Genomic DNA, 27,500 nt, shown 5'->3' on the forward strand with positions numbered 1-27,500 from the left:
AAGTTGAATGGCTGTATCCGAGTTATACGGTGGGTGGTTGCGGTGTAATAGTGGGCGGTTGGTAGGTACGGTCATCTTTAACTTCCGTCCCATTGCTGGGACTTGGCGTCTTCGAGGTTCGAGAACGTTGTATCAGGCGTTTATATCATCATCAACAAATCCCGTTTTCTTGTGTGTGAGGTTTCCCTCATTAACTAAGATTAATATTTTATGCATGTCATTTTATATATTAGTTATATGCGTTTTACGTCTGGAAACCTACATTTACATCCTATTTACTGTTTTGATAAATTCTTTAAATCTTGAACAGGTTTTTTTTTTTCTTATTGTAGAGTCACTCCTTGTTAATCCATTTATATAATAAGGCCATCGCTTCTACATTCATACTTAGCTTATTAGAAACGTCCCTGCCTGGTGATCGCCGGACTGGGGTTCGATTCCCGCGCAAACTCGTTAGTTTCTTTGGTGTCTGTAATCTCACCATCTTTGTGAGTTAAGGATGGAGGGTTTGGGGAAGCCTATAGGTCTATCTGCCGAGTCATCAGCTGCCAATGTCTGGCCCTCCTTGGTCCTAGCTTGGGTGGAGGGGGTGCTTTGGCGTTGATCATATGTATATATGGTCAGTCTCGAGGGCACTGTCCTGCTTGCTAGGGTAATGTCAATGTCCCTTGCTGTTGTCTTTCATGAGCAACCTTTTTAACATTTAAACCAAGTCCAGAATGCTTCCGTTAGTCTACATATGGCGCTCATCAGCAATGTGTTAAGCCCTGTCTACAAACACTGCACCATTTGCTCTTCCTCATCAATCTTTCCAGTAACTGTCACTTTCTCAACCAAAATCCTAACGTTATGCCACTGTAATCCTTATAGTTGCCTCTGTCATCTTTATCGTTTTACATTGAAACGATCATTTCTCTTATCTATTTCTTTGCAGTTTCCCATAGCAAAAAATATGTTTACATACCTTGACCAGTTAATATTTTACTGTAATTCACATTCATCTATGGGAGAGAAGATAATCGAATACTAGGTAAAGACATAAATTTCTTTGTTAATTTTTTTATTACAAAGAATACGATAACCCCTATTCTTTTTAGCATGTAGTGGAAGTAATACTTGCTTCTCACAAAATCTTTTGATGTCGAGTGAAAATTTTTCGTTATATACATGGTATATTAATGTCTTTCTGACACAATTCCATTGCATGTTAAACCTAACGCAGCTTTGCAATTAACTAGCTTGTGTGAACTTTCGCCTTTTGCAAATTAGAGTTGTTAGATAAATTTTAAAACGATAGTAAACAACATATTCAACATGGCAAAGGCAAGGGACAGTGACATTGTCCTATCAAGCAGGAAAATGCCCTGGATACCTCTCCACCCAAGCTAGGACAAAGGAGGGCCAGACAGTGTCTGCTGATGACTCACCAGATAGACCTATATGCTCTCCCAACCCCAAACCCCCACCTCCCTAGCTCACAAGGATGGTGATGTTACAGCGACCAAAGGCACTAACGATTTTGAGCGTGACTCGAACCTGTCTGGGGATCACCAGTCAAGGATGTTACCACATCAACCATCAGAACCCATATAATCACAAGTATGCCCACATTTGTCAATTGTAACGATGTAAATCTTTGATTTTTTTTTTTCAATAAATATATTTAGAAAGATTGATAAATGAACTATGGTTTGTACCTTCCTTAGAGTTACATGGTTATCGGATTATTATGCTTTAATGCTTATTATAATTCTTTTTGTAGAATTTGCTTTTGTATAACAATAGGACAGCCGACGATTTTTTTTTAATTTATTGGTGAAACTACTATTGATAACTTTTTCCAAAGAAGTTATGGGTCATTTCATCCCTGTTTTCTTCAAATTTCAAGAGCAGGAAGACTGGCTATAGAACAGATTTTTTCAACTCAAGTTTCACTGTTAATACATCCAGATTCAATGATAATGGCTAAAGCTTGAATCTATAGAAGAATAAAACGGTACTGCACTAAAATACTATAGTTGAATAAGGTTATTTAAGGATATATGATGTGGACTTAACAAGGGAAAAATTATGGAAATAATTAAAACACTAGCTTGAGAATCGTTGTTTTACCTAAAACACTAGCGCAACTATTCAGTTGTTGTTAAATACTAGGTTATCTTAACTCTGTTACACTTTTGTAAAAATATGTTTAGTAAGAAAAAAAAATAATTTGCATTTACAGTATATATTTGTTTATAAACCTGTATTTCGATATCCAGTTGATTTTCTTGGTGTTTTTAACATAAGTTTTTCTAAGAAGACTTTATTGCAAAGACTCCTGAAATATTTTGAGCATTTCCCAATATTTCAGGTTCCTTCTCGGAGATATGGATAATACTGTTTCTCAGGAGGTATCAGTCCTGATAGAGATAGAAGCATAAGACAAACATCGCATTGTATCTTAGTTCTAATGCTTAATTACTTTTTACAGATGCAACTTTCGGAAGTCATCGCGCGAGCTCGCCAGTACTTCACGACAGTTACTGGGGAAACCAGCCCTATCCTCTTAACCGACGTCAACACAGATGTCTTCGAAAAACGCTTTAGGCAGGAAAACGTCAAGGTCGACGATCCTGCCGTAACGAAATGGCTTAAAAACATGACCTACGACAAGAAAGGGTTAATTCATATCTTCTCTTGGTCAGGACTTATCGATGCAAACATGCTCTTAAGTGATATGTTTAGAGTTCCTAGCCTCAACTCGGGACAAATGGAGCCCCTGATTTCCGCCCTTACTAGAGAAGAGGAGGAAATGTTTAAAAATATGATGCGCCGACTTCACACCATATTCCAGGTAATTATACCCATTTTTCAAAACATTGAGCTATTTGAACACGAAACCCACTGAAATTATTACATTTATGAATATAAGTATAGTATTATAAAACAAGCAAGATTGTATAAAAGAATTATTATTTTGAAAACCTAGAGTAAATAATGTAATAATGGTAATAATGATAATTATAATCTAATGGATGTATTGGGGTAAGTTAAAGATACAGTCCTGATATAATATTAGCAAGGCTTACAACATTGAACATTTCTTCGTAGTTCATATGACAATAGCATTTTATTCCACTGTGTTTATTTCCTGTCTATGTAGGAGATTTATGATGTGAATCGTCACATAATCTAGTTGGACAAATAAACATTTAACCTATCTCATGGTCACATTCAAACGACCAAGAGTAAAAATCAAACTTGGAATTATATGTAAAGTTAACTAACTCTGTTCACAGTATGCTTTGGAGAGAGATGTGAGGGTGATGGTAGATGCAGAGCAAACCTACTTCCAACCAGCTATATCTCGACTTACAATGGAAATGATGAAGAAGTATAACCAGGACAAAGCTATTGTTTTTAATACCTACCAGTGCTACTTGAAGGAAACATTCAACAACCTTTCCCTCGACCTCGAACAGGCATACCGCCAGAATTTCTTTTTCGGTGCCAAGCTTGTTAGGGGAGCTTACATGGAACAGGTAAGTTTACTAGCGTCATCAGTATCATTCTTGATTTTATTTTGAAATATAATTTAATACCTTGAGATGACCATTTTTTGCCCAAATATTTCTATGTCTGTGTCTATTCACTTCTGTTAGAACCACACTACTCTAATCACTGGCATGTTCTTACCTTACTTGATTGGTTCCTCCACTTGACCAAAATTTCAGGAGCGTGCAAGAGCGCAAGAACTTGGTTATGAGGATCCAGTGAATCCAGACTTTGATGCAACCACCGAGATGTATCACGACTGCTTGAAAGAGTGCCTTCGACGTATCAAGTTCAACAAGTCTCTTGGCGAAACACAAAGAGTAAGTGTTTTTATGAAGGTTCATTTTTGTGGGCGGATGGAAACAAAGTTCATAACACTATTTTGAGTGTTTATTAAGGATATTGTTCAAGCATAGTAAATACTTCATTTTTTTTTTTTTTAGTTTTATACCAGTATTTCACTGTATTTTAATTGTTCTTTGATTTTTTGTAAATTAAGTGCTCTCAAATATTTCTGTTGCCAACCTATATAATGTTTAATAATTATGTTTTCTTTGTTGAACGATATTTATATAATTGTTAAACATTTTACTGTTCTCGGTGATATGACTTTGCATATTATTAAAATTATTATGATTCTTCTAATAGCTATTAATGGGTGTCAGAGAATTGCACTACAATAAAAGTACGAGTTATGACTTATAGTGGTTGTAGATGTTACGTACTTATAGTTATTTAAAATGCATGAATTTTGAAACTTATAGGTGTAATTTTCCTCAATTAAAATCTAATATTATTTTATAAATTTATAGAGCATTGAATGTCAATACTTTTTTTTTTTTTTATAAACGCACACAAAACAAAATCAGAGAGCATAATTTCAGCACAGGCCCATGAACACATCTGAATTAAAATCACTAGTCTCCAGAGTACACAAATACTATGTACATTAATTTATATGAATACTAAATACATTTTTAAAAAATTTTTGGTATGACAAATAAATTTCTGGCATCTACTGCATATCATTAGCAACTTAGAGAATAAATCCAAAAGGGTTGCAAAGACAATTGATCACACACTCCTTAAATAATTGACTCCAAGAATTTTTACAGTACCTATGTTCCAAAGTAAGGCTTTCTCTATTTCAGTGATTCTATTACAGACAAAATTACATCCAGAGGTGTGATATTCCTGCTATGTAAATAGTAAAATCTTCAGATCAAAGCGAACTACAATTATGTATGATGATTTGAAAAAATCTTTAGCATGAAACCTGTTCTATTTATTGAATGAAGATAGTGCATTATCCTCAGATATGCAAAAACGATTCATTTGAGTACAGTAATTGCAATTTTCTGGAAACAATATGTTTGTATTCTCAATATTCCAAATTCATTATCAAGAAAAAATCTATTGCTACTAAAAATTCTGCCACCCATTCATGTACCTGTAGCTTTTAATCTTTTACATCATCATAGTACCATTCTGTTTCATACTGTATCTATAGTGAAATACTGATATTTAAATATAAATTTCTCATATCAGCTTCCCTAACCATATTTTTTTACTTCCATACCACAACACATTTTTATATCATCCATTTGTGAAAACTAACCTAAAAGTTTAATTTTTACTTATAAGTAACTTACTTATTTTTTCTTGGAGCATTGTCATGATAATTCATTCTATAATTGTCTCACAGATGAGTCTGTTTCCCTTAAAAACCTATTCCCCTAGCAGTCACTACAGTGCCACTAACACAACTAATATTTTTTAGCATTCTTCTATCATTATAGATTTTTAAAAAGGGAATATCCCTCAACATCATTCATCCCTGTCTCGCCCCTTTTCCACTACATTCATGCTGCTCTCCCCAGTCTTTACGGCTGCCTTTTACTGTAATTCAAGTGGAAGATCTTTAATATCTGCCCATATTCTATCTAGTATATTCATATGCTTTCATTCAATAGAGAGTCTTTCCCATACAGTATTCTGTAAAATACATATATAGATCCTTTTACATTTGTATTTCTTTGTTTGAAAGCATTCTCTTACTAAAAAATTAGCATTGGTTGTACCCATTCTTGACATGAACCCAAACTACTCTTCTCCTACTTGTCTAACCTTTGTACTTTCCATCAAAGTTATGTGGATGATGATATTCCTATGTTTTTACCACTTCAAAGTACCTTTTTCTTGAAGCGAGTCTCTGACATTCTCCTATGACACATATGCAAATCTGCTCTACTTCCAGTTACTTATGGTTCTCGAGGAAGGTTATTAGTACAATTCTATTTTCTTCATACCTTTACCTTTCATTTTCTCTGTCTCCTCTCTGTTTTCTTGGCCCTTCCAGTTATACTTTATTGATACATTGATCCTCCCTCTCCTCTTTAAATAGCTTTTGCTATCTCTCCAACATTACTTTAATCTTCTTAGCTGAAGGTCCATCAGCTTACACATTTGGGTTTCTATTTACCTTTACCTTCCAGTGATTCATATACAGTACAGTGTACTGTTCTTGAAATATTTAATTTTAATTGTTCATTACTTCCCATATAGCTTATTTATTTCTTTGCCTCACTGGGCTATTTTTCTGTGTTGAAGCCCTTGGGCTTTTCCAATGAGGGTGGGAGCTGAGGTAGAAATAATAATATAATGCTGATTTCTTTTTCAAGCTCTGATTATCTTCATTCGCTGTATGTAGATAATTTAGCACATTTTTGGTTTTCTTTATCCATAAAAACAATGCCTTTTGTCTAAATTTGTCCAGCAACTGTTTCCCTATAGGCTCTCAACAGCAGTCTTCTATTACCCCTCCCATAGTATTCCTCATTGCTAATTTTTATAAGCCATTCATTAAACTATTTTCCTTTATCGTTTCTTTTTCCTAAGCCAAGCAGTTCCACAAATTCTACTCACCTTTGATTTCTTATACAGTGCACATAGCTGCAGTAAACTTATGTGATTTACATTATATTTAAAATTCTTTAAATCTGTTTATATAAAAAACTTATATTTTCTCATCAACATCAGTAGTTGTAACATTATGTATCCCGTTCTAAAGCTCATTAGAATCATTTTCTCTGATACCATGAAATACTTTTCACTACACCAGTCTTTTTGTTATTTTATATCAAAACAAAACACATATCTGCAATATCACCACCTTCATGATCAAAACAAATACTACAAGACTCTGACCAGTCAATTCTTGACCATTTCAAATCTGCTAGTTACAGGGCAGGTATAACCAAAGATACAGTCAAGTTAGGGAAGAAGATTACTATTTACTTTTATATAAATTCTTGAGTGTTACTCTGGGGAACTAATTGTGAAAGAGATCTCAGATTCTGCTGGAATGAATAAGTTATCGTGATCATACTAGTATGTTTTTATGCTTTGTATAAAAACTGGAGTTATGTATGGAATAAGTCTTGACTATTTTTATAAAACTCCCCTGATGTTCATATTACTTCTACTCGAATCTGTGTCGGTCTACCTCCAAAATAAACATTTCCCATTCTGCCACCACACTGCGAATCTCCTTACCATTTTGCAGTAAAGGGTTACTACTTAGAGCTCGTGTTCCACATAGGGTGGGGCAATCAAAAGTAACAACAGATGGCAACTAACTAGCCAGTAAGACCAGTTGATTATAGATTTTTTAATTTTATCCTAGTTGTATATAAAAGGAATGATGACAAAACCCCATTCCAACCTTTGTCTGTGTTACAGTTTAACAAGTTTAATTTTGTTACACATGAGATTATTAAGAATTTAACATCTTTAACTTCTTTTGTGGAGAGCTCAGGACTTTAAGTTGTCGATTCAGGGTAATATTTCATGCTTAACCTGACCTGTTTCAAACTCTAGCCTAACTATTCTAACAGTAGCTAGGGGTTCTAATGCACCATTCAGTCAAGATTCTGATGGTACCTCCTGGCTTCTAAAGCCTCAATTTTTTATCTACATTAGATCCTTCTGCTACAAAACCCATGCACTCCAGCATTTCTAACCTCTCATTTAGATCCCTAGATTTACAAGGCAGAAGATGAGAGGGTAGTCTGGATACTTATATTCCTCCTCTCACTAAAGTATGTTCGTCTTAAACATCTTATCACTTATGTGCCGAGATGGCTTAATGTTTTTATCCCTCTTCGATGAAATAAGCATCTGTAAAATTATTTTTATTATGTGGTTGGTGTGGAAAAATTTTATGATTCCTTTAGACAAATTTATTTTTTAATTAATCTTTTGAAGATTTGCTAAATCTATTCGTTTGCATCATGTGTGGATGACTGTTGTGCGAGTCTCTGGCTTGCAAGCTCAGCCACTATCCTATCACAAATTTGTCTCTTACTGGGTAAATGTAGGGATTAGTACCCTAGTTGCTTAAACTATTAATCAAATAAACAGTCTTGTACGTGGAAGTAAAAAATACTAGTGCATTTTAGTAAGATATCTAAACTATCTAATATCTAAACTATCTAATATCTAAATAATTTTCTGAAGGTGCATAGTTTTTTGGATAAAATATCTAAATTGTTATCCCAAATTCCAAGTAAAGTTTGTAATTCAGTTCCTACTAGACAGATCTTAGCCAGTCTATTCTTGAATTAAAACCTGTTACCTGATCTTGTCCCCACCAGCAAAGAAATTACAAACAAATATCTTGAAGGATTCTTTGAATTCTTTGGACTAATGTAGTTTTAAATTATTTATGATTAGATCGAGTTTTTAACTTCAAATAGCGATTTATATATTTGTCAATTATTTTAGGATGGCCAATTACCAAATTGAGGGTAGATCCAGATTATCAGTTTGAGGTATTTATTATCCCTTGATAACATGAAACTAATGATTATGTCTAATAATAAAATGTATTTCATATTTACAATGTATGGTATCTGAACTTGTAATACAGTCTTGCATTTCAGACTAATAAGGGTAATTCAAAGCTTATTCTAAACGAGCAAGTAGTACTCAGACTGTTGATACAGTTTTCAGGTATTTTTTTTCAGCAATTATTTGAGTTTAAGATGTATTTTTAGCAATACAGTACTTGCACTGCTGTGTATGGGAGTTTGTTTTGTGAATCTTGTGAGGTTTGTTTAGGCCTCATGAACCTCCTTTGGAAGCATTTTTCATGATCAGCTTAAAGTTCAAAACAAGTGAAAGCTTACTTTCCATTCAGGGTAATTGGAGAAGGGTAGACTTTTAAGCCCAATGGTTTCTAGTCTTTCGAGTTTCCACTTGCAACAAATTCATTTCGTAAGGGTGAAAGACCATTAGGATTCCCCTCTAGAAGACTTGGTCATAATGCCTATGATAATGAAATTTTTTTTTTTTTTTTTTTTTACGAAAACTCTTAACAATCCAGTGGTTATGTTCCTTGATAAGGAAAGTATGTTGAATGCATTTGATGTCCAAATATCTGATGTTCAATAACCTTTAACCTTTTAATAAAAAGTAACAATCTGATAAAACTGTACCAGTTCAACCTTACATATAATGGTCTGGTCTTTTTTTTATTGGTTTTTGTTATAACAATACTTGTCTCTAATTCTGTGCAACTGTGGTATTCCTCTCAAGAGGCACCTTGTGGCTGAATGGCCTCCCTATACCCAGCACAGGGCTTTATGGCCCAAAGTCTATACAGTAAATCCATTCTTTTTCAATCTACACATGCAATGTGTTTGTAAAAACCTATCTCATTGCTTTAATCTGTTCCAGTATAGCTACATTCCCCATGTTTTGGCCATTAATTTATGTGGTTTTTCAGGGGCTTGCGGTTATAGATGTGAACTGGATATACTGTACTCTAGTATCTCTCAATTTATTTTCCTTCAGAATATGAGTGTCCCAGCATGATATTATAATTTTGGGTGTCAAGATCTTTTATCAGTAGATCCTTGATAAAAAAAAAAATTTTCTCTACAATCACGGAGTTTCTTATGGTTTTTTTTTTTTTTTTTTTTTCAGATCGCCATTATGGTTGCTTCACACAATGAAGACACAGTTCGATATACAGTACGAAAAATGGCTCAGTTTGGCATTCACCCTCTGGATCGAGTAATATGCTTCGGGCAACTCTTGGGAATGTGTGATCATATCTCTCTGCCACTTGGTGAGTATCTTTTATTTATTAAAATTAAAATATCTCTTGAACTTTCAGATTTGAAATGCTTTGGTTGTTTAAAAATCTTTCACTTTATGATTAAAGCTTGATATGTTTTTCCATTATGCTTCATACATAACATACTGTAGTTAAATCATAGCATGTCAGAAGTGCAAATCCATCTTGTAATATTGTTCATTAACTTTATCAAATCTTACAGGTCAGGCAGGGTTTTCTGTGTATAAATATGTTCCATACGGACCAGTCAATGAAGTCTTGCCGTACTTGTCGCGCCGTGCCTCTGAGAACAGTGCAATCTTAGAGAAATTAAAGAAAGAAAGAACACTCCTGAAACGGGAACTTTGGAGACGAATCACAAAAGGGCAGCTATTTTACAAGCCCCAGGGTGACTACGTACCACTTGGTGCCGTTCGGAAAGATTAAAGTGTATGAGACATCAGTGTACTCCGTTAAAATCATCGACTTATGTAAAGCTGTCCTCTGCTATTCCTTTTTCTAATTATTTGAAAAGTTATTCCTCTTTTTTTGTAATTATTTGAGACTGTGATGTTTATAGACATTCAAAGAAAATAAGTATATATATAATTATAGTTACAGTCCCTCAAGTCACTTTACAAGTTACTTCATTAAGGATTTTATGATCGAGTAACTAATGCTTTATAAATGCAAAAGACACCACTCTTATTTTCTAACTGCATACCTGTCTTCCATAAGTGGAATTACTTTTAAATGATAGCTTGCTGCCTCAGCAGGTATTAAAGGGGTTTTACATCTTGCCTCCTTTTAGGGAGCCATGAATTAAAATTCTGTGTTATCTGCTGATTTGTATCTATGTTTGGAAAGGTCATAGTAGAAACAAGGAAACTATTTAAAAAATTAATGTGAATTTGATAAAATGAAAATTTAAGAAGAGAACAAAAGGGAGGTTACTGGTACTGTAGTATTCGGTTTGAAACTGTTGATTTATTTTATCATCCTGGAAATTCTTATATCATTAACTTCACATTCAAGGCTCACATATTTTGTGATTACAACTGGTGCAGTTGAACAGTTCTCTATGCCTTTCCTCAGTAAATCAAAATTTAAGAGTTTTCAAGGGTAATTAAGGAACATTCCTCTTTTGATGTGTAAATGTGCAGCAGACTGTTGATAGATGGTGAGCTATGTCATGAGTATTTGTTGTGCTTACAATGTTTAGGTCTTTGGTTGTGATTCATTGTCTGTATCACAGCTGATCAGATTCAGATGCTTAAATTAATTTATTTTAATCAATATAAACTATTAGGCATGATTTCATAAGTGTAACCTGGCACTAAAGATGGATACATAAGACATGAATCTGGTCAACTGGGGCATAACTATTCTTGGTATTGTACTACTGGTTGTGCATCTATATCTTCAAACTGCTAGACAGTAGATCATAAATAATAAATACAGTATGTAAGATGGTTGGTCTGTGGGTTGCACTCTGTGTAGATTTGATCACTGTACAGTGTGGAAATTCCATGCTCCCCAAATATTGTGAAGTAAAGTCAGCATTTTATTTTTCATTCTGCTGCTGGCCTGGGTCCATATTAACCTAACAAATGGATTGCTTAAAAATCTGTCTCTTCTGTGAGAGTATGATGATGTCCATAGCTTTTAATTTCAACTAGAATGTATTTGGTATATTACGGTAAAGTGGAAGCCAGGGTATTTTAGCATTTGGGATTTTGAAAATCACATTAATACTTGAAATTGAAAATCCATTATCACCCACATTAAGATAAGAGGTTCTAGTAATGAATTGTGGACAACACTCGTGTATAATTTGCTGATTTTAAAATCTAAACAGTGCACTACTGTACTGTAATGGATAAGAGTCATCCATCTGTACTGTATGTGTTATTAAAGAGTTCTTGGGTTGTCAGGAGAGGAAGTGTAATCCTCAAATATAACAAAGCAATAAAATCATGTTTATATTCTTTTATAAGAAAATTTGAAGTATTTCCACAATTACTTTACAACAGATCTTATTGGTGTGCATAAATATATTTTGTAAGAAAAATTCTTTGGTAATAATATTTAAACAAAAATTATTTTGTTGATAACATTAATTACAAGTTTCAGCTTTTTATGAATGAATCTGCAATAAAAAAAAATGCACGAAGTGTTAAAGGAGTATTACAGATTAAGGTCAAAAGAAAGATTTTCATTGTTTCACTATAAGTTTACTGTATTCAAAATGTATTCATATCTATAACTTATGAAGCTGTAAGCATTTGGAGAATTTAAAAAATCATCCCACATTTTCTTGAAAACATTTATGCACATCAATTTTCAGCACAAAAGTTTAGATCAGTACAAAATAATTTTGCTTATTTATGGGAAAATTGCAAAACTGACAGCACATACGTTTGAAGAGATGTACTATTATGTATTTACAGACCGGTTAGAATTCTGGTCTACTTACCGTAACTAAGTACTGTACTGCACAGCCCATTACAGACAAATTTAGGTCAATTGATAATCCACTGCTCCCTTGTTTGTATTACTGTTTGCGTGCCACAAATAGACCCTCATTTTCATTATTTCTAATCATTCAGATAATTTATGCGCACTCATTTTTCATAGTGTTTGTATATTTTCCTTTCCCTGCCCAATAAGGCTGGAGCAGTGAATGTGTGCGTGAATGTATGGAGAAAATTATTTCTTCTGCTGATTGTTCGGCAGAATAAAGGAAAATGATTATGAAACAAATTATGTCTAACTTAGCATTTTAGGAATTTACCAAAAAGTATAATTTTGTATTTTATTTAATATGTGCCTTTAAAAGGAATTAATTTGCAACATATAACTTGAATGATGCACAATAATTTACATAGTCATTTACCTTAAGATATTGGTCTATACACCAATTATGTATAATGTTTTGATTTACTTATTAAAATATAATTATCGAATGCTTTCCAATATAATTATAAATTGGAGAAAAGTCAGTGGCACCTTCTGGTCCTGAAAGAATTTCAGTAATGTTAAATGCTGGAATTATTAATTTCATTGATGATATTGCATTGATAAAGATGATTGCTGAATACTCTTTAATCAATATTTTTTTCAAAATCTCTACTTTTAAACCATAATTTAGGGAAATATATAGCAATAGTGGTGCTTTTTCCATGGTCACTTCTGTGCATCAGAGTTTTGTATGCTATATATTTTCAGAGAAAGGTACCTTAAATGTAAGCCTTTCTGAATGTTACTTCTATCTCCATTTTCATAGGATTTTTTTTAGAAAAAAAAGGCAAGAGAAATTTATGTGGCTGTGCATGAAATTTGTTTGTAAAATTACAAATTGTCAAAAAAAAAAAAAAAGTGCTTATTAATGCAGTACTTCTTAAACTTTACATATCTAGAACAAGAGTTAAACTGTGCTGACCCCTATGTATTGAGGTAATTTGTAATTAGTTAGAAATATTGTGGCTGTAAACGGATCAGGACATCTCTTAATGAAATCTATGGCCTTCAATCGCAACTGGCTTCCAACATTATAGGTGTACTCCTTGTAAATAAAATAAAGTATTTAAGATTTTTGTCCGGATGGAGAGCATTTGCTGGTGATGTTAACTGATACTTGAAATCTGTCATTCAGTGAATATAAAGTTAACAAGTTCCATCATGTTTGTAACGTAAGGACAGTCCTTAATTAAAAACATGCATTTCTTCAATGATGACTTAAAATTCACTTTGTTAAATGTATTAAAATGGTGATAAAAATAACGAAGTTTTTACTAATTTCAGTTAAAAATATATTACTCAACAGATCTTAAATATGTATAATATTTGAATAAAGCTTGAAATGTACAATATGTAAATTCAGAAATTTCTTGTCAAGAATACATGGATACCTGTTACAGGCATGAGAGGAAATAAGGTTTCAAAATATATTCCATTCAGTGTCTGTCGAGTATTATGTGAATTTTCTTCAGTAAGATCTGAATCGAAATTCTTTGAGGCAAAGGTTTCTTTTTGCATATTAATACAGTTTTTTTGTGTCAAGTCTTCTGGTTGGTTGATAATGCATCCAGAGAGATATGTTTATCTCTAACTAATTAGATTACTGTACTCTTGTGTACTTAATATCTTGCAGTAGTTCAACAGCTTCAATTTTTTTTTTCATATATAAATAATGGGAGTCGCATGATTATTGTTATATTCTTATGAAATTCAGTCTTGGCATCATCTTTGCATACTATTTTTTATGAAATGTACTTGGGATCAGGCAGTGTGTGCATATCAGATTCTAATTTCCCATTTTTGCTAGAATCTTACATTGCTAGATATTGCTTTGACTGATATGCAATAATATCATTTGCTAAGCTTCTACTAGCAGTTCACATAATGAAAGCTTCAAAACTTTAACATGACTCACATAGCATTTACTGCTATCACACATTCTTAAAAAGCGAGGCACCGAAAGCAATTTGCCATCATTTTTGTTAGCATTAGCTTTTCTTTTGGCAATGAAATTTGAAAACGGATATCTGTAATGCACACTGTTAAACTTTATTGTACTTTTTATATATCTTGATTTTCTTAAATCTTTTCTTCACACGGTACATTTTACAGCTTTATGGATTATCAATTATCACAATCTTTCATTCAGTTTGGCATAATCTAAGGTGTTTAAATTTTTTTCATGTTTAAAATTTTAGTGCTACATGTCCTCAACTAAATATTCTCTATAAATTTTGTACATTTGAGTGGCTGGAATGTTTTGTTTGGTTAATCTTTAGTAGACAATCTTATACTGTCTATACATTGGTTTATGCATATTAATAAAAATTTTCCAGATTATATTTACAAATTCAATTAATCTTGGAAAGCATATTGCACAAAATATCTGATAACCAATGTTAGTGTCCTATCATGTTATTAGATGACAGGTTATGCCATTAACATCATACTGAACTATAACAAAATTACTGTAGTACTTGTTACCATTTATTAACCTTAAACTCTCATTACCATTTTTTGATCAGAAACCTTTTAATAACTTAGAATAGAATAAAAAAGATTGACATTACTGAAAATTAATATACAGCACATGAATATTACCATTATTTGATTACATGAACGACAACTGTGGATGAGGAAAATCAGATTCTTTATACCAATTATTCTGTATTTCTATTTCTATGCCAAATTGAATGAAAATATTACTGATTTTATATTACCATTCAAACACTGCTCAGATCACCTGTAAAATATTAACTCTGTCAGCAAGATAAAAATAAACAAGTATATATACATATATAAATATATATCTGTTAGAGTGCTTGTAACATTTGTTGTTGGCGAGACTGTGGCACAGATTATAGATGCTTTAGGTGCCTTTGTCAAACATAGCGCATAAGTGTCGTAAGCAAAAAAGAAATGTATATAGTAGTGTGTTTGACCAAGAGTTCGAAGTGCATTGTAGGTAGACTGAGATGAGAGAATGTTTTAGTTTAAGATGAATTAAAAAAAATTTCTGTATATGGGAGAAACTGGATCTCACTCTTCAATTTTCCCAAAGTTCAGTCAGTCATTTGAATGGTACAATGAATGTTCTGGAAGGTACATGATGATGAGTGTAAATTTGAGTTCTTCTGTTTGAAATGAATAGGAATTGAGCATAGCCAAGAGACATTCTCCAGCAAAAAACAGAACTTCTGGGTTCTCACTTGTTGATTCTTTGTGACACAAAGGAATCCTATGATTTTAATTTAACTCCAAACAAAGTAATTGTTTATTGTAACCAAATTTTATTGATAGGGATTTGAAACTTGTAATAGCCAAGATAAATAGGATGTGTTGGTGGTAACAAATTAAAAATTTAATTCTGAGATTCTGTCCATTTTTTTCAGGATTCCATATTTAATTCAAGTTTCCACTAACAATATTATTGAATATCTTGAAAATTATGATTCATTGGTTTTAGGTAATAGTGGAGCATCATGTAAGTCGGGAAGTGTTGCACACTGTTTATGTGATCACCTTATGCTCCCTCCTTAGTAAGCCGAAGAAGTGACAATGCTGGGGGTTTCTGGCAGCTCAGATTGTATATAGTCTAGATTATGTCAATAAAAATTAAAATATATAATGTGTTTCATCAGTATTTCACCAATTTCTATTTTTATCTAATTGAAAAAATGCAAATTTTTAATCAATTCTTATATTTCATAACTACAAAACTGAGACCTTTAATAAGAGTTTGACTTCAGTGAAGCTGAAAACTACCAAAAAGCTTTTCAACAAGTTAAACAGTTGCTTGCCTGTTGGATAGCGAGTAGGCTACCTTCCCTTTGACCTGGGACTTGCAGGGTTGTTGGAGCTGACTATGTAACCTAAGGTTCTCGGGTTTATATTTAAGGAAATGTGATTAAAATATTTTGCAATTCATGCCTGCACATAATACTCTACAAACATTCAACCTTTAGTGGGGAAACTCTTAGTAGGAGAGAAGTCCCTAAAACCAAATTGACTGGTTAACTGCCCAGGGAAATGTCAATGTTCTTTGGTCCTGTATGAGATTGAAAGTCATCATTCCTGTCAATTTCCTAACTATAGGGAGCTAAAGTCATCACTGTCAATTTCCTTACTATATGGGAGTGAAACTTATCACTCCTGTCAATTTCTCAATAATATGGGAGCAAAAGTCATCACTCCTGTCAATTTCCTGAATATATGGGAGCAAAAGTCATCACTTCTGTCAATTTCCTAATAATATGGGAGCGAAAGTCATCACTGTCGATTTCCTTACTATATGGGAGTGAAACTTATTACTCCTGTCAATTTCTTGATAATATGGGAGCAAAAGTCATACCTCCTGTCAATTTCCTGAATATATGGGAGCAAAAGTCATCACTTCTGTCAATTTCCTAATAATATGGGAGCAAAAGTCATCGCCCCATGAAAGTTATCACTCCTGTCAATTTCCTAACAATTTGAGAGGAAAAGTCATCACCACTCAATTTCCTAACTATGTGGGAGTAAAAGTTATCACTCCTGTCAATTTAATAACAATATGGGAGCAAATGTCATCACCCCTGTCAATTTCCTCACTATACGGGAGTGAAAGTTATCACTTCTGTCAATTTCTTAACAATATGGGAGCAAAAGTCATCGCCCCGTGAAAGTTATCACTCCTGTCAATTTCCTAACAATATGGGAGCAAAAGTCATTACCTCTGTCAATTTCTTAACAATATGGGAGCAAAAGTCATCACCCCTGTCAATTTCCTAGCTATATGGAAGTGAAAGTTATAACTCCTGTCAATTTCCCAACAATATGGGAGAAAAAGTTGTCACTCCTGGCCAATTTTTCACAATATGGGAGTGAAAGTCATCACTACTTTTAATTTACTAACTACATGGGAGTGAAAGATATCACTCCTTTCAATTTCCTAATATGGGAAAAGTCATCACTCCTTTCAATCTCCTATTAATATGAGAACAAGTCATCATTCCTGTCAATTTTCTGACTATATGGGAGTGCAAGTTATCACTCCTGTCAATCTCCTAACAACATGGGAGCAAAAGTCATCCCCACCCCTTCAATTTCCTACCAATAATGGAATGAAAGTCATCACTCCTGTCAACTTCATAAAAATATAGGAGTATAAGTCATCACTCCTGCCACTTTCCTAATAATATTGGAGAAAAATCCATCAATCCTGTCCATTTCCTAACAATATGGAAACAAAATCCACCACTCCTGTCAATTTCCTAATATGGGGGAAAAGTCATCACTTCCTTCAATTTCTTAACAATATGGAATGAGTCATCATTCCTGTCAATTTCCTAACAAAATGGAAGTGAACGTCATCACTCTTGTCAATTTCCTAATACTATAAGAGTGAGTCACCACTCCTGTCATTTCCATAAGAATATGGGAAAGGAAGTCATCACTCCTGTCAATTCCCTTATTACATGGGAGAATAAGTAATCAGTCAGGTTAATTTCCTAAATACAGGAGAACAGGAAGTCATCACTCCTGTCAATTCCCTTATTACATGGGAGAATAAGTAATCAATCAGGTTAATTTCCTAAATACAGGAGAACAAAAGTCATCACCCCTGTCAATTTCCTAACAAAATGGAAGTGAAAGTTATCACTCCTGTCAATTTCCTATCAATATGAGAGTTAAAGTAATCATTCCTGTCAATTTTCTAACTATATGGGAGGAAAAGTCAACACTCCTGTCAAGTCCCTTACTATATGGGAGGGAAATTTATCACTCCTGTTGATTTTATAACTATATGGTAGCAAAAGTCACCAGTACTCCCAACTTCCTAACAATGTGGAAGTGAAAGCAATCATTCCTGTCAATTTCATAACTATATGAGAGCAAAAATCATCACTCCTGTCAATTTTGTAACTATATGGGAGTGAAAGTTATCACCCCTGTCAATTTCGTACCTATATGGGAATGAAAGTCATCACGCATGTTAATTTCCTAAAAATATGGGAGCATAAGTCATCACTCCTGTCAATTTCTTAACTATATGGGAATGAAAGTCATCATTCCTGTCAATTTCCTAACAATATGGGAGTGATAGTCATTACTACTGTCAATTCCCTAGCTATAGGGGAACTAAAGTCATCACCCCTTTCAATTTTTTTAACAATATGAGAGTGAAAGTAATGACTCCTGTTATTTCCTACCAATATGGGGGTGAAAGTCATCACTCCTGTCAATTTACTAACTATATGAGGGAAAGTCATCACTCCTGTCAATTCCTTAATTATATGGGAGTGAAAGTTATCACTCCTGTCAATTTCCTTACTATATGTGTGAGCAAAAGTCCTCATTCCTGTCAACTTCCTAACACTATGGGAGTGAATTTCATCACGCCTGGCAATTCCTTAACTATACAGGAGCAAATTTCATCACTCCCATCAATTTTCTAACTATATGAGAGTGAAAGTTGTTAATTTCCTAACAATATGGGAGACAGTCATCACTCGTGTCAATTTTCTAACATTATGGGAGTGAAAGTCATTAATCCTGTCCTTTCCCTAAATATGGGAGTGAAAGTCCTCACTGCTGTCAATTTCCTAACAATATGGGAGCAAAAGTCATCACTATTGTCAATTTCCTAACTATATGGAAGCAAAAGTCATCACTCCTTTAAATTCCCTAACTACATGGAAGCATGTCATCACTCCTGTCAATTTCTCAACTATATGGGGAGTGAAAGTCATGCTCCTGTCAATTTCCTAACTTTATGGGAGCAAAAGTCATCATTCCTATCAATTTCTTAACAATATGGGAGTGATAGACATCACTTCTGTAAATTCCCTAACTATAGGGAAACAAAAGTCATCAACCCTTTAAATTTTCTAACTATATGAGAGTGAAAGCTATCGCTCCTGTCATTTCCTATCAATATGGGAGTGAAAGTCGTCACTCCTGTCAATTTGCTAACTATATGGGAGCAAAAGTCATCACTCCTGTCAACTCCCTAACTATAAGGGAGTGAAAGTTATTACTCCTGTCGATTTCCTTATTATATGGGAGCAAAAGTCATCAGTCCTATTAACTTCCTATCACTATGGTAGTGAAAGTCCTCACTCCTGTCAATTCCCTAACTGTATGGGAGCAAATGATATCGCTCCTCTCAATTTCCTAACTATACAGGAGTGAAAGTTATCACACATGTTAATTTCCTAACAATATGGGAGACAAAGTCATCACTCTTGTCAATTTACTAAAATTATAGGAGTGAAAGTTAAAACTAATGAATTTCTTAATAATATGGGAACAAAAGTCAACATTCCTGTCAGTTTTTTTACAATGTGGGAGTGAACGTCATCATTCCTGTCAATTTCATAACTATATGGGAGCAAAAGTCATCACTCCTGTCAATTTCCTACCTATAGTACCCATGGTAGTTGAAGGCAAATATGAGGTTCTGACTTGAAATATCACGCTTTTTTACAGTACCCTCTAAATACGGTAAAAGGCTGAGATAAGTTGAGTCATCGCTACAGAGTATCGTATTAGTTGGCACCCCTCATATGAAACATTAGAAAAGCCACTCAGTTGCTCACTCACGCTTGTCACGAAAGGTTTTGTGATTTTTTTTGCTCCGCGCCTTGCCATCTTTTTTTTTACCGCATTCATTTCAAGTTTCAGGTGCTGTAGTTTATTTGGTATGAGCTCGAGGAAGGTTATTTGGACAGAGGAAATGTCCTCTATAGGTAACTTGCATAAGCTAGGTATATTAGTGCAGCAAATTAGTGAACAAAAGGGTATTTTAAGACAATCTGTTTATCGATTGGTTATCCGGTACAAGGAAGGAGTGGCCAAGACCATCCCCACTCCGAAACCTCGGACTGGTAAACCACGTAAGATAAAACCATGCACTTTGAGGCTAATCCATCATCAGCCTAAGAAAGACCCTTCATTAACGGCACGTGAAATCAAGGACAAAACGCTAGAGTGCTTGGTAACGTCTCTTTAAGAACAGTGCAAAAGCGCATACTTGATGACCTTTTTCTAAGGTCCTACAAGGCCTTGAAAAATCCCTTATTAACTGAAAAACAAAAGCAGAAGAGTATTACTTTTGCTATGAAGTACTTGACCTAGGACTCAGATCAGTGGAAAAAAGTGCTTTCGACAGATGAGGTCACTTTTAGTGGTAAAAGGAGTGGTGCTAAGTGTGTGTAGAGGACCCCTTGGGGTCTGACCCTCTTCCTCCCACAGTACACTTCTAAGACAGTATTTTCTAACAATATAGAAGAGAAAATCATCACTCCCGTCAAGAGAAAAGTCATTACTGCTGGTCAATATCCTACCAATATGGGAGTGAAAATCTTCACTTCTGTCAATTCCCTAACTATAGGGGAACAAAAGTCACCAGTCCTGCCAACTTCCAAACAATATAGAAGTGAAAGTCATCACTCCTGTCAATTTCCTAACAATATGGGAACAAATGTCATCACTCCTCTTAATTTCCTAACTATATGGGAGTGAAAGTTACCTTTCATGTCAATTCCCTAACAATATGGGAACAAAAGATATCACTCCTGTCAATTTTATAGCAATGGGGGAGTGAAATTCATCATTCCTGACAATATCCTAACAAAATAAAAGTGAAAGTTATCACTCATGTAAATTTCCTAACACTATATAAGTGAAAGTTATTACTTTTGTCAATTTTTTGTCTATATGAGAGCAAAAGTCATCACTCCAGCAAATATCTAAACATTATGGGAGTGAAAGTTATCACTCTGATCAATTTACTAACTATATGAGAGCAAACGCATCCACTCCTGTTAATTCTCAAACAATATAGGAGCAAAATTCATCACTTGTCAATTTCCTATCAATAAAGGAGTGTCATCGCTCCAGTCAATTTCCTACTAATATGGGAGTGAAAGACACCACTCCTGTCAATAACCAAACATGGGAGTCAAAGTCATCACTCCTGCCAATTTTCTAACAACATGTTAGTGAAATTCATCATTCCTTTCAATTACCTAATGATATGGAAGTGAAAGTCATCACTCATGTCAATTTCCTAACAATATGCGAGTGAAAGTCGTCACTCCTTGTCAACTTAATAACAATATGGGAGTAAACATCCTAACTCCTGTCAATTTCCTAAAAATATGGGAGTGACATTCATTACTCTTTTCAATTTCCTAACAATATTGGGAATGAAAGTCATCACCTCTGTCAATTCCCTAAAATTATGTGAGTGAAAGTCATCAGTCCTGTCAAATTCCTAACAATATGGGAGAGAATATCATCACACCTGTAAATTTCCTAACAACATAGGAATGAAAGCCATCACTCCTGTCACTTTCCTGACAATATGGTAGCAAAAGTCATCATCCCTGTCAATTTCATAACAATATGTAAGTGAAAGTTATCACTTGTGAATTTTCTAACAATATGGAAGCTAAAGCCACCATCACTTCTGTCAATTTCCTAACAGTGTGGTAGTGAAAGTCATCATTCCACTCAACTTCCTAACAGTATGGGAGTGAAAGTCATCAGTTCATGGGAGTGGAAGTCATCACTCCAGTCAATTTCCTAACTATATGGGAACAAAAGTCATCATTCCTGATAATTTCTAAACAATATGGAAGTGAAAATCATCACTCATGTCAATATCCTAACTATGTGGTTAAAAATCACCACTCTCGTCAAATCCCTATCAATATGGGAGTAAAATTCCTCAATCCTGTCAATCTCCTAACAATATTGGAGTGAGAATCATTACTCCTCACAATTTTCTAACTATATGGAAGTGGAAGTCATTACTCCAGTCAATTTTCTAACAATATGTGAGTTAAAAGTCATCACTCCAGTCAATTTCTAACAATATGGGAGCACAAGTCATCGCTCGTCAATTTCCTAACAATATGGGAGTGACTCATCACTCCTATCAATTTCCTAACTATTGGGGGAAGGTCATCACTTTGGTCAATTTCATAACTATGGGAGTGAAAGTCATGACTTTGTCAATTTCCTAAAAATATGGAAGGGAAAGTCATCATTTTTGACAATTTCCTAGAAATATGGGAGTGAAATTCATCACTCCTGTAAATTTCCTAAAAATAGGAGAGTGAAAGTCATTACTCCTGTCAATTTCCTTACTATTTAAGAGTGAAAGTAATCCCTCATGTCAATTTCCTAACAACATAGGAGTTAAAGTTATCATCCCTGTCAATTTTCTAACAGTATGGGAATGAAAGTCATCTCTCCATGGGAGTAAAGTCATCACTCGTGTCAATTTTCGAACACTATAAGAGCAAAATTCATCACTCTTGTCAATTTCCTAACTATATGGGAGTGAAAATCATCACTCCTGTCAATTTTTTAACAATATTGGAGCACAAGTCATCACTCGTTAATTTCTTATCAATATGGGAGTGAGAGTCATCACTCCTGTCAATATTTAAAAAATAGGGGAGTGAAAGTCATCATGCTCTGCCAATTTCCAAGCTATGTGGGATCAAAAGTTTGTCAACTGTCAATTTCCTAACTACCTGAGTATGAAGATGTAGCAGGTGTTAGACTAGGTCCCTACCAGGAGACTGGTAGGTTGTTGTGGAAGAACCTAGAGCTATAAGGATATGGTGTCTTGATGTATGGTCACTATGAAAAAGGGGTTGCATATATTTCCCCCAATCCTTCCCCACGTCTAGAAGAAGATCCTTCAATACAAACCATGTCTATAAAGAATCAGCTGTGGAGTTCGCCTGCCTCTAACATCCTATCCAGCATATAAAGGAGCAACTGCTTCACCCTAAAGAAGAGAATGACTAGACATTTTATCTCCTAGAGTTATGTTGTAACCATTATTTTAAGACAAGATGCTACTTGTCCTGTGGAGAGCTATGTTTGTTGAGTAACTACTGCAGATCCAAAGATAAGGTTATCCAGGGACCAGTTGGTAAACTCCCACGGGTAGTAGGCGACAAAACGTTGTGAGTCATACCAGACTCCCATCTTCAGAACTAGCGCCACTGATAGGTTCTTCCTGAAGATTAGGGTAAATCTGATCTTCTTGACTTTATGTCTTTGAACTAGGGTGATACTTCCAATTCTCATTAGATCAGCAAGACTGAAGGTGCATTAGTGAGAAGAAGCAATTTCTTGTATATTTTCATTTATACTCTCCATGTAGGAAAGAGTCTGGTGTTCTGAAAGGGGACACGAGATCTCTTACGGAAGCAATGAAGAAGGATAAGATTGGAGTTTTGCTGGGCTAGGAACTGTCTCTTGGATGCAAACTCCAGAACAAGGAAGAGGAAAGCCTTCCTTCATTGAGGATGACCCGTGAGCTTAAGAAATGTCAAACATATCGCTTGACATTTCTCATCTGCCCAAAATATTTACTATAAGAAATATATAGAATATTCAGAAAGAGCTTATTAGGCCAAATAGAAAGACAAATAAACTTTAATCAAGCGAGAGAGTAGGCAGGTTTTAGAGGAGTGCATTCAACTACTGACCATAAACATGTAATTAGTGGGCTAATGGAAAAATCATCTTAGTATGGTAGGTCATTTATAGACTATGAGAAAGCTTTTGACTGTCAAAACTTCAGCAGTAATGACAAACCTTCAAAAGCAAGGAATAGATGACATATACTTATGTTAGAACACTTGAAGATATCTATACAGAAAGTACAGCAATCCTAAAACTATATAAATATAGTGAGAAAATTCCAATTGAGAAAGGAGTTAGACAGGTAGACCCAAGTTCTCTTGAATTATCTGCAGCGTGCCTAGTAGTTTTTAAGAATTTTGATTGGGAAAATGTAGGAATTAACATTAATGGGGAATACCTTAACAACTTAGGATTTGCCAATTACATAGTTCTGCTTAGTGAATCATAAGAGGAATTGCAAAATATGATATAAGATTTGAATAGACAAAGCAGAAATGTAGGACTGAAAATCAATATGAGTAAAACTAAGATAATGGTCAATGAAAATGCAGAGACGACAAATAAGGGTTACGGACAAAGCTCTAGAGATTATTAATGAATGACACGTACTTAGGATAGGCACGTAACTAAAATTAAAAGAAAGATAAGCATGGTATGGAAACCTTTTGGTAGACAAAATGAAAGGTAAAATACCACTTTCTCTAAACAGTAAAGTATTTAATCAGATGGTCCTACCAGCATTAACTTACGCATTAGAAAGAGGCTGTGTTCCTTGACACCTCTTTCTTGGACCTCCCAGTGCCAAAGATGTAGTGATTGCCGGTCTATGGCTGAGTATAGCATACAGACTTACTATCGGGTTACAAACTTTCAGCCAAATAAGTAAGCCACATTGAATCAATGACAAGTTATGGGCACCATCCCTTGTTTTAGTTATAAGCAAGGGAACCCAATAAGCAAATGAACCCAAGGTGAATTCTTTCTGTATGATCATATTTACAATATTCTAACAAACTATGATAAAAAAAAATTATATGAGCATTACTCTATATCAGTATTGCAGAGTCTGGGTCAGGTTAATATATGAGTAAACTAAACTAATTATACAATAAAGTATTTTTAAAGCAAAAATAAAGAAAAATCTTAATGTCCAATAATGGGTAAACAATATCAATGTTACAAATACAGTTGGCATGCAGATACAATCATGATTTAATTCTATGACCACTTATGACCAATATGTGAGTGCCTCACTCTCTGCTGATGTCCAAATAGGTTACAAAGAACTAAAATTTCATCTATATTCTTAGTAATTAGTTCTGTTGTAGAGCTGTTTATTTTCAAAATTTCTGCAAAGTTCTTCAACATCCATGACAAACTAGCTCTCTACTTAAAATCACCTTCCACTTTGGGTGGCCTATTAGTAATGTCCTTGCCTGATGATTGCCAAACTGGGGTTCGAGTCCCACTCAAACTCGTTAATTCCTTTAATGGCTTCAACTTCACCTTCCTTATCAGCTCTAAGGAGAAGCCTATAGGGCAACCAGCCGAGTCATTAGCAGCCATTGTCTGGCTCTCCTTCGTCCAAGCTTGGGTAGAGAGGGGGCTCGATATGTTGGGCGGAGGCAACTGGCAGCGAACCTATCAAATCAGTACTCAATACTGTCAATAGGCAGTAGCTCTCTCAGCATCATGTGTTCTTTCCAATATCTTGTAGCGTTCAATCGTGTGATTTTATTCTCAGGCGAGTACGTATTCCGTATTTTATTCAAATTGTGAGAGAAAAGGAAGAGTGTAACTCCTTCAGGATCTGCTAAGAAGCGAAGATAATCAATTACATTTAAACTAAATAAGGAATAAAACAACATGAAGGTGGAACGAAAACTCATTTAATTCCAAGTGGTATGAGCTTTGCGCATTCTACAATTTCTACGATACTAAAGGACATGGAACGCTTAAAGGAGACGGCGGAACCAAAATGAAAACAAACGACAATTGCTGTTATTAATTGAATCTATTCTTTATATAGCATTTAATTGAAACTTTGTAAAGAAACAAATTTCATTTGTGTGAGAGAGAGAGAGAGAGAGAGAGAGAGAGAGAGAGAGAGATCCGCTAGTGTTATAGAATGCTGTGTTTTTCATTAAATTTCTTGTTGGCTACCACCTGAAACATGGAAATGCTCACCACAACTAGCGATATCATCATGGTAATTTCATTCGTAAACTAAGATCTTATTTGTTAGAGAGGAGAGAGGTATGAAAGAGAAAGAGGTAGGTATGAAAATACAGAGGTAGATAGAGAGAGGCACTCAGTAAACTTTCCATTCACAATAGTAAACACGCCGATAACAGAAGGAAGACAGTAGAGCATTCATACGTCAATGCCAATCTGTTCGACGTGACTGCTGTCTGATGCTTCACTTATGGCAGGCCTGGCAAATTGTCCTCGTGGCTGCAAGACTGCTTTTGTTGATATTAATGTATTTCTAAATTTTCACCATAAGAATAGGAGATGACAGATTTTTTCTTGACTGCAAACTATCCCACTGACTAGTTTCATCAATCATATTTAACAATTTACCTATTCTACTGATCTCCTTATATATATATATATATATATATATATATATATATATATATATATATATATATATATATATATGTATATATATATATATATATATATATGTGTGTGTGTGAATATATATATATATATATATATATATATATATATATATATGTGTGTGTGAATATATATATATATATATATATATATATATATATGTGTGTGAATATATATATATATATATATATATATATATATATATATATATATACTATTGAGAGAGAGAGAGAGAGAAGTGTACAGGGTAGCTATTTGTGTCTCTTCATTCATAAAGTGGCTAAACGACTGGAGTTTCTAGTAACTACGTCATACTACAGTCGAGAATCAATGAGTGGGAGGGCCTTCAGTAATACGTCTACATAGTCTCTCTCTGGGTGCGTCTAAATTTAACTAAGTTACCCTTTCAATTTCTTAGATTTACTCTGGTAAGTGCCTTTATTATTCACATTAGAAATTGTTGCATATTTTTGCCAATTAGGCTGTGGCTTCAAATACCTATTTCCAACAGATGACCCATATCCGATGTTTTGGTAGGATTTTGTCAATGAAAATCAATTGGACACGGCCAAGAAATGCATAGTAGTTCACTACTAGGTGTAGGACATTGCATAAAACTGAAACAAAAAGATATCTATGCGACAATTTAAAGGCCAATGAAAGATACAGATTTAAAAATGACAAGAAAATTACAATCACCAATATAAGAACTATAAAATAAATGTATCATTTTCATACAAGTAACATAAATCTTACAAGGAAAAACCTCCAATACTCAGGCCTGAGGTGTCGGGTCCTTATCAGATAGCGCTACTGCAGAGCCCTCACAGGACACAAGACCATCTCCTCTCAATCCCGTAACACCGGGTTTTGGATTCTGGCCACAAAATCCAGCACAAAACTGAAGGAGACCTACTTCTACGCCTTGGAATGGGTGATAACATAAGACCGAGCGTGCAACTCGCCAACTCTCTTTGCCGATGCTAAACTAGCAGAAAGACAGTCTTGAGAGTCGGATACCTGTCTGACAACCTCCTCAAAGGGTCAATAAGAGTACGGGTAAAGTCACGTCCCACTCCAGGACCCAAGATCATGGGGTGGGCAAGACAGCACAAAGCTCTTCATGAGCACAGACAACTCCCAGGAAGCATACAGGTCTATAATCCTTCAGTTGGAAGATCGTATTGAAGGCCAAGCTGTTGCCTTTGACAGCAACGACAGAGAGGCGCTTCTCTCACCAAAGGAGAATGAGGAAAACCGT

General features: G+C 34.5%; 1 protein-coding gene across 4 annotated transcripts in view; it reads left to right on the top strand.

Annotated features, from left to right (window-relative positions):
- Positions 1-16,406, top strand: part of slgA (proline dehydrogenase slgA) — a 102,225-nt gene extending 85,819 nt beyond the window's left edge. For all 4 annotated transcript variants that reach the window (XM_068393733.1, XM_068393732.1, XM_068393734.1 and 1 more), the window contains 5 exons: positions 2,474-2,836; positions 3,282-3,524; positions 3,717-3,857; positions 9,526-9,670; positions 9,882-16,406. In XM_068393733.1, the coding sequence (XP_068249834.1) occupies positions 2,474-2,836; positions 3,282-3,524; positions 3,717-3,857; positions 9,526-9,670; positions 9,882-10,105 (1,116 nt within the window). In that variant the 3' untranslated portion in view covers positions 10,106-16,406. The remainder of the gene's footprint in view (positions 1-2,473; positions 2,837-3,281; positions 3,525-3,716; positions 3,858-9,525; positions 9,671-9,881) is intronic.
- Positions 16,407-27,500: the final 11,094 nt, after the last annotated feature.

This window comes from Palaemon carinicauda, chromosome 19 (assembly GCF_036898095.1).
Source record: "Palaemon carinicauda isolate YSFRI2023 chromosome 19, ASM3689809v2, whole genome shotgun sequence".
In the NCBI taxonomy this organism is placed as follows: domain Eukaryota; kingdom Metazoa; phylum Arthropoda; class Malacostraca; order Decapoda; family Palaemonidae; genus Palaemon; species Palaemon carinicauda.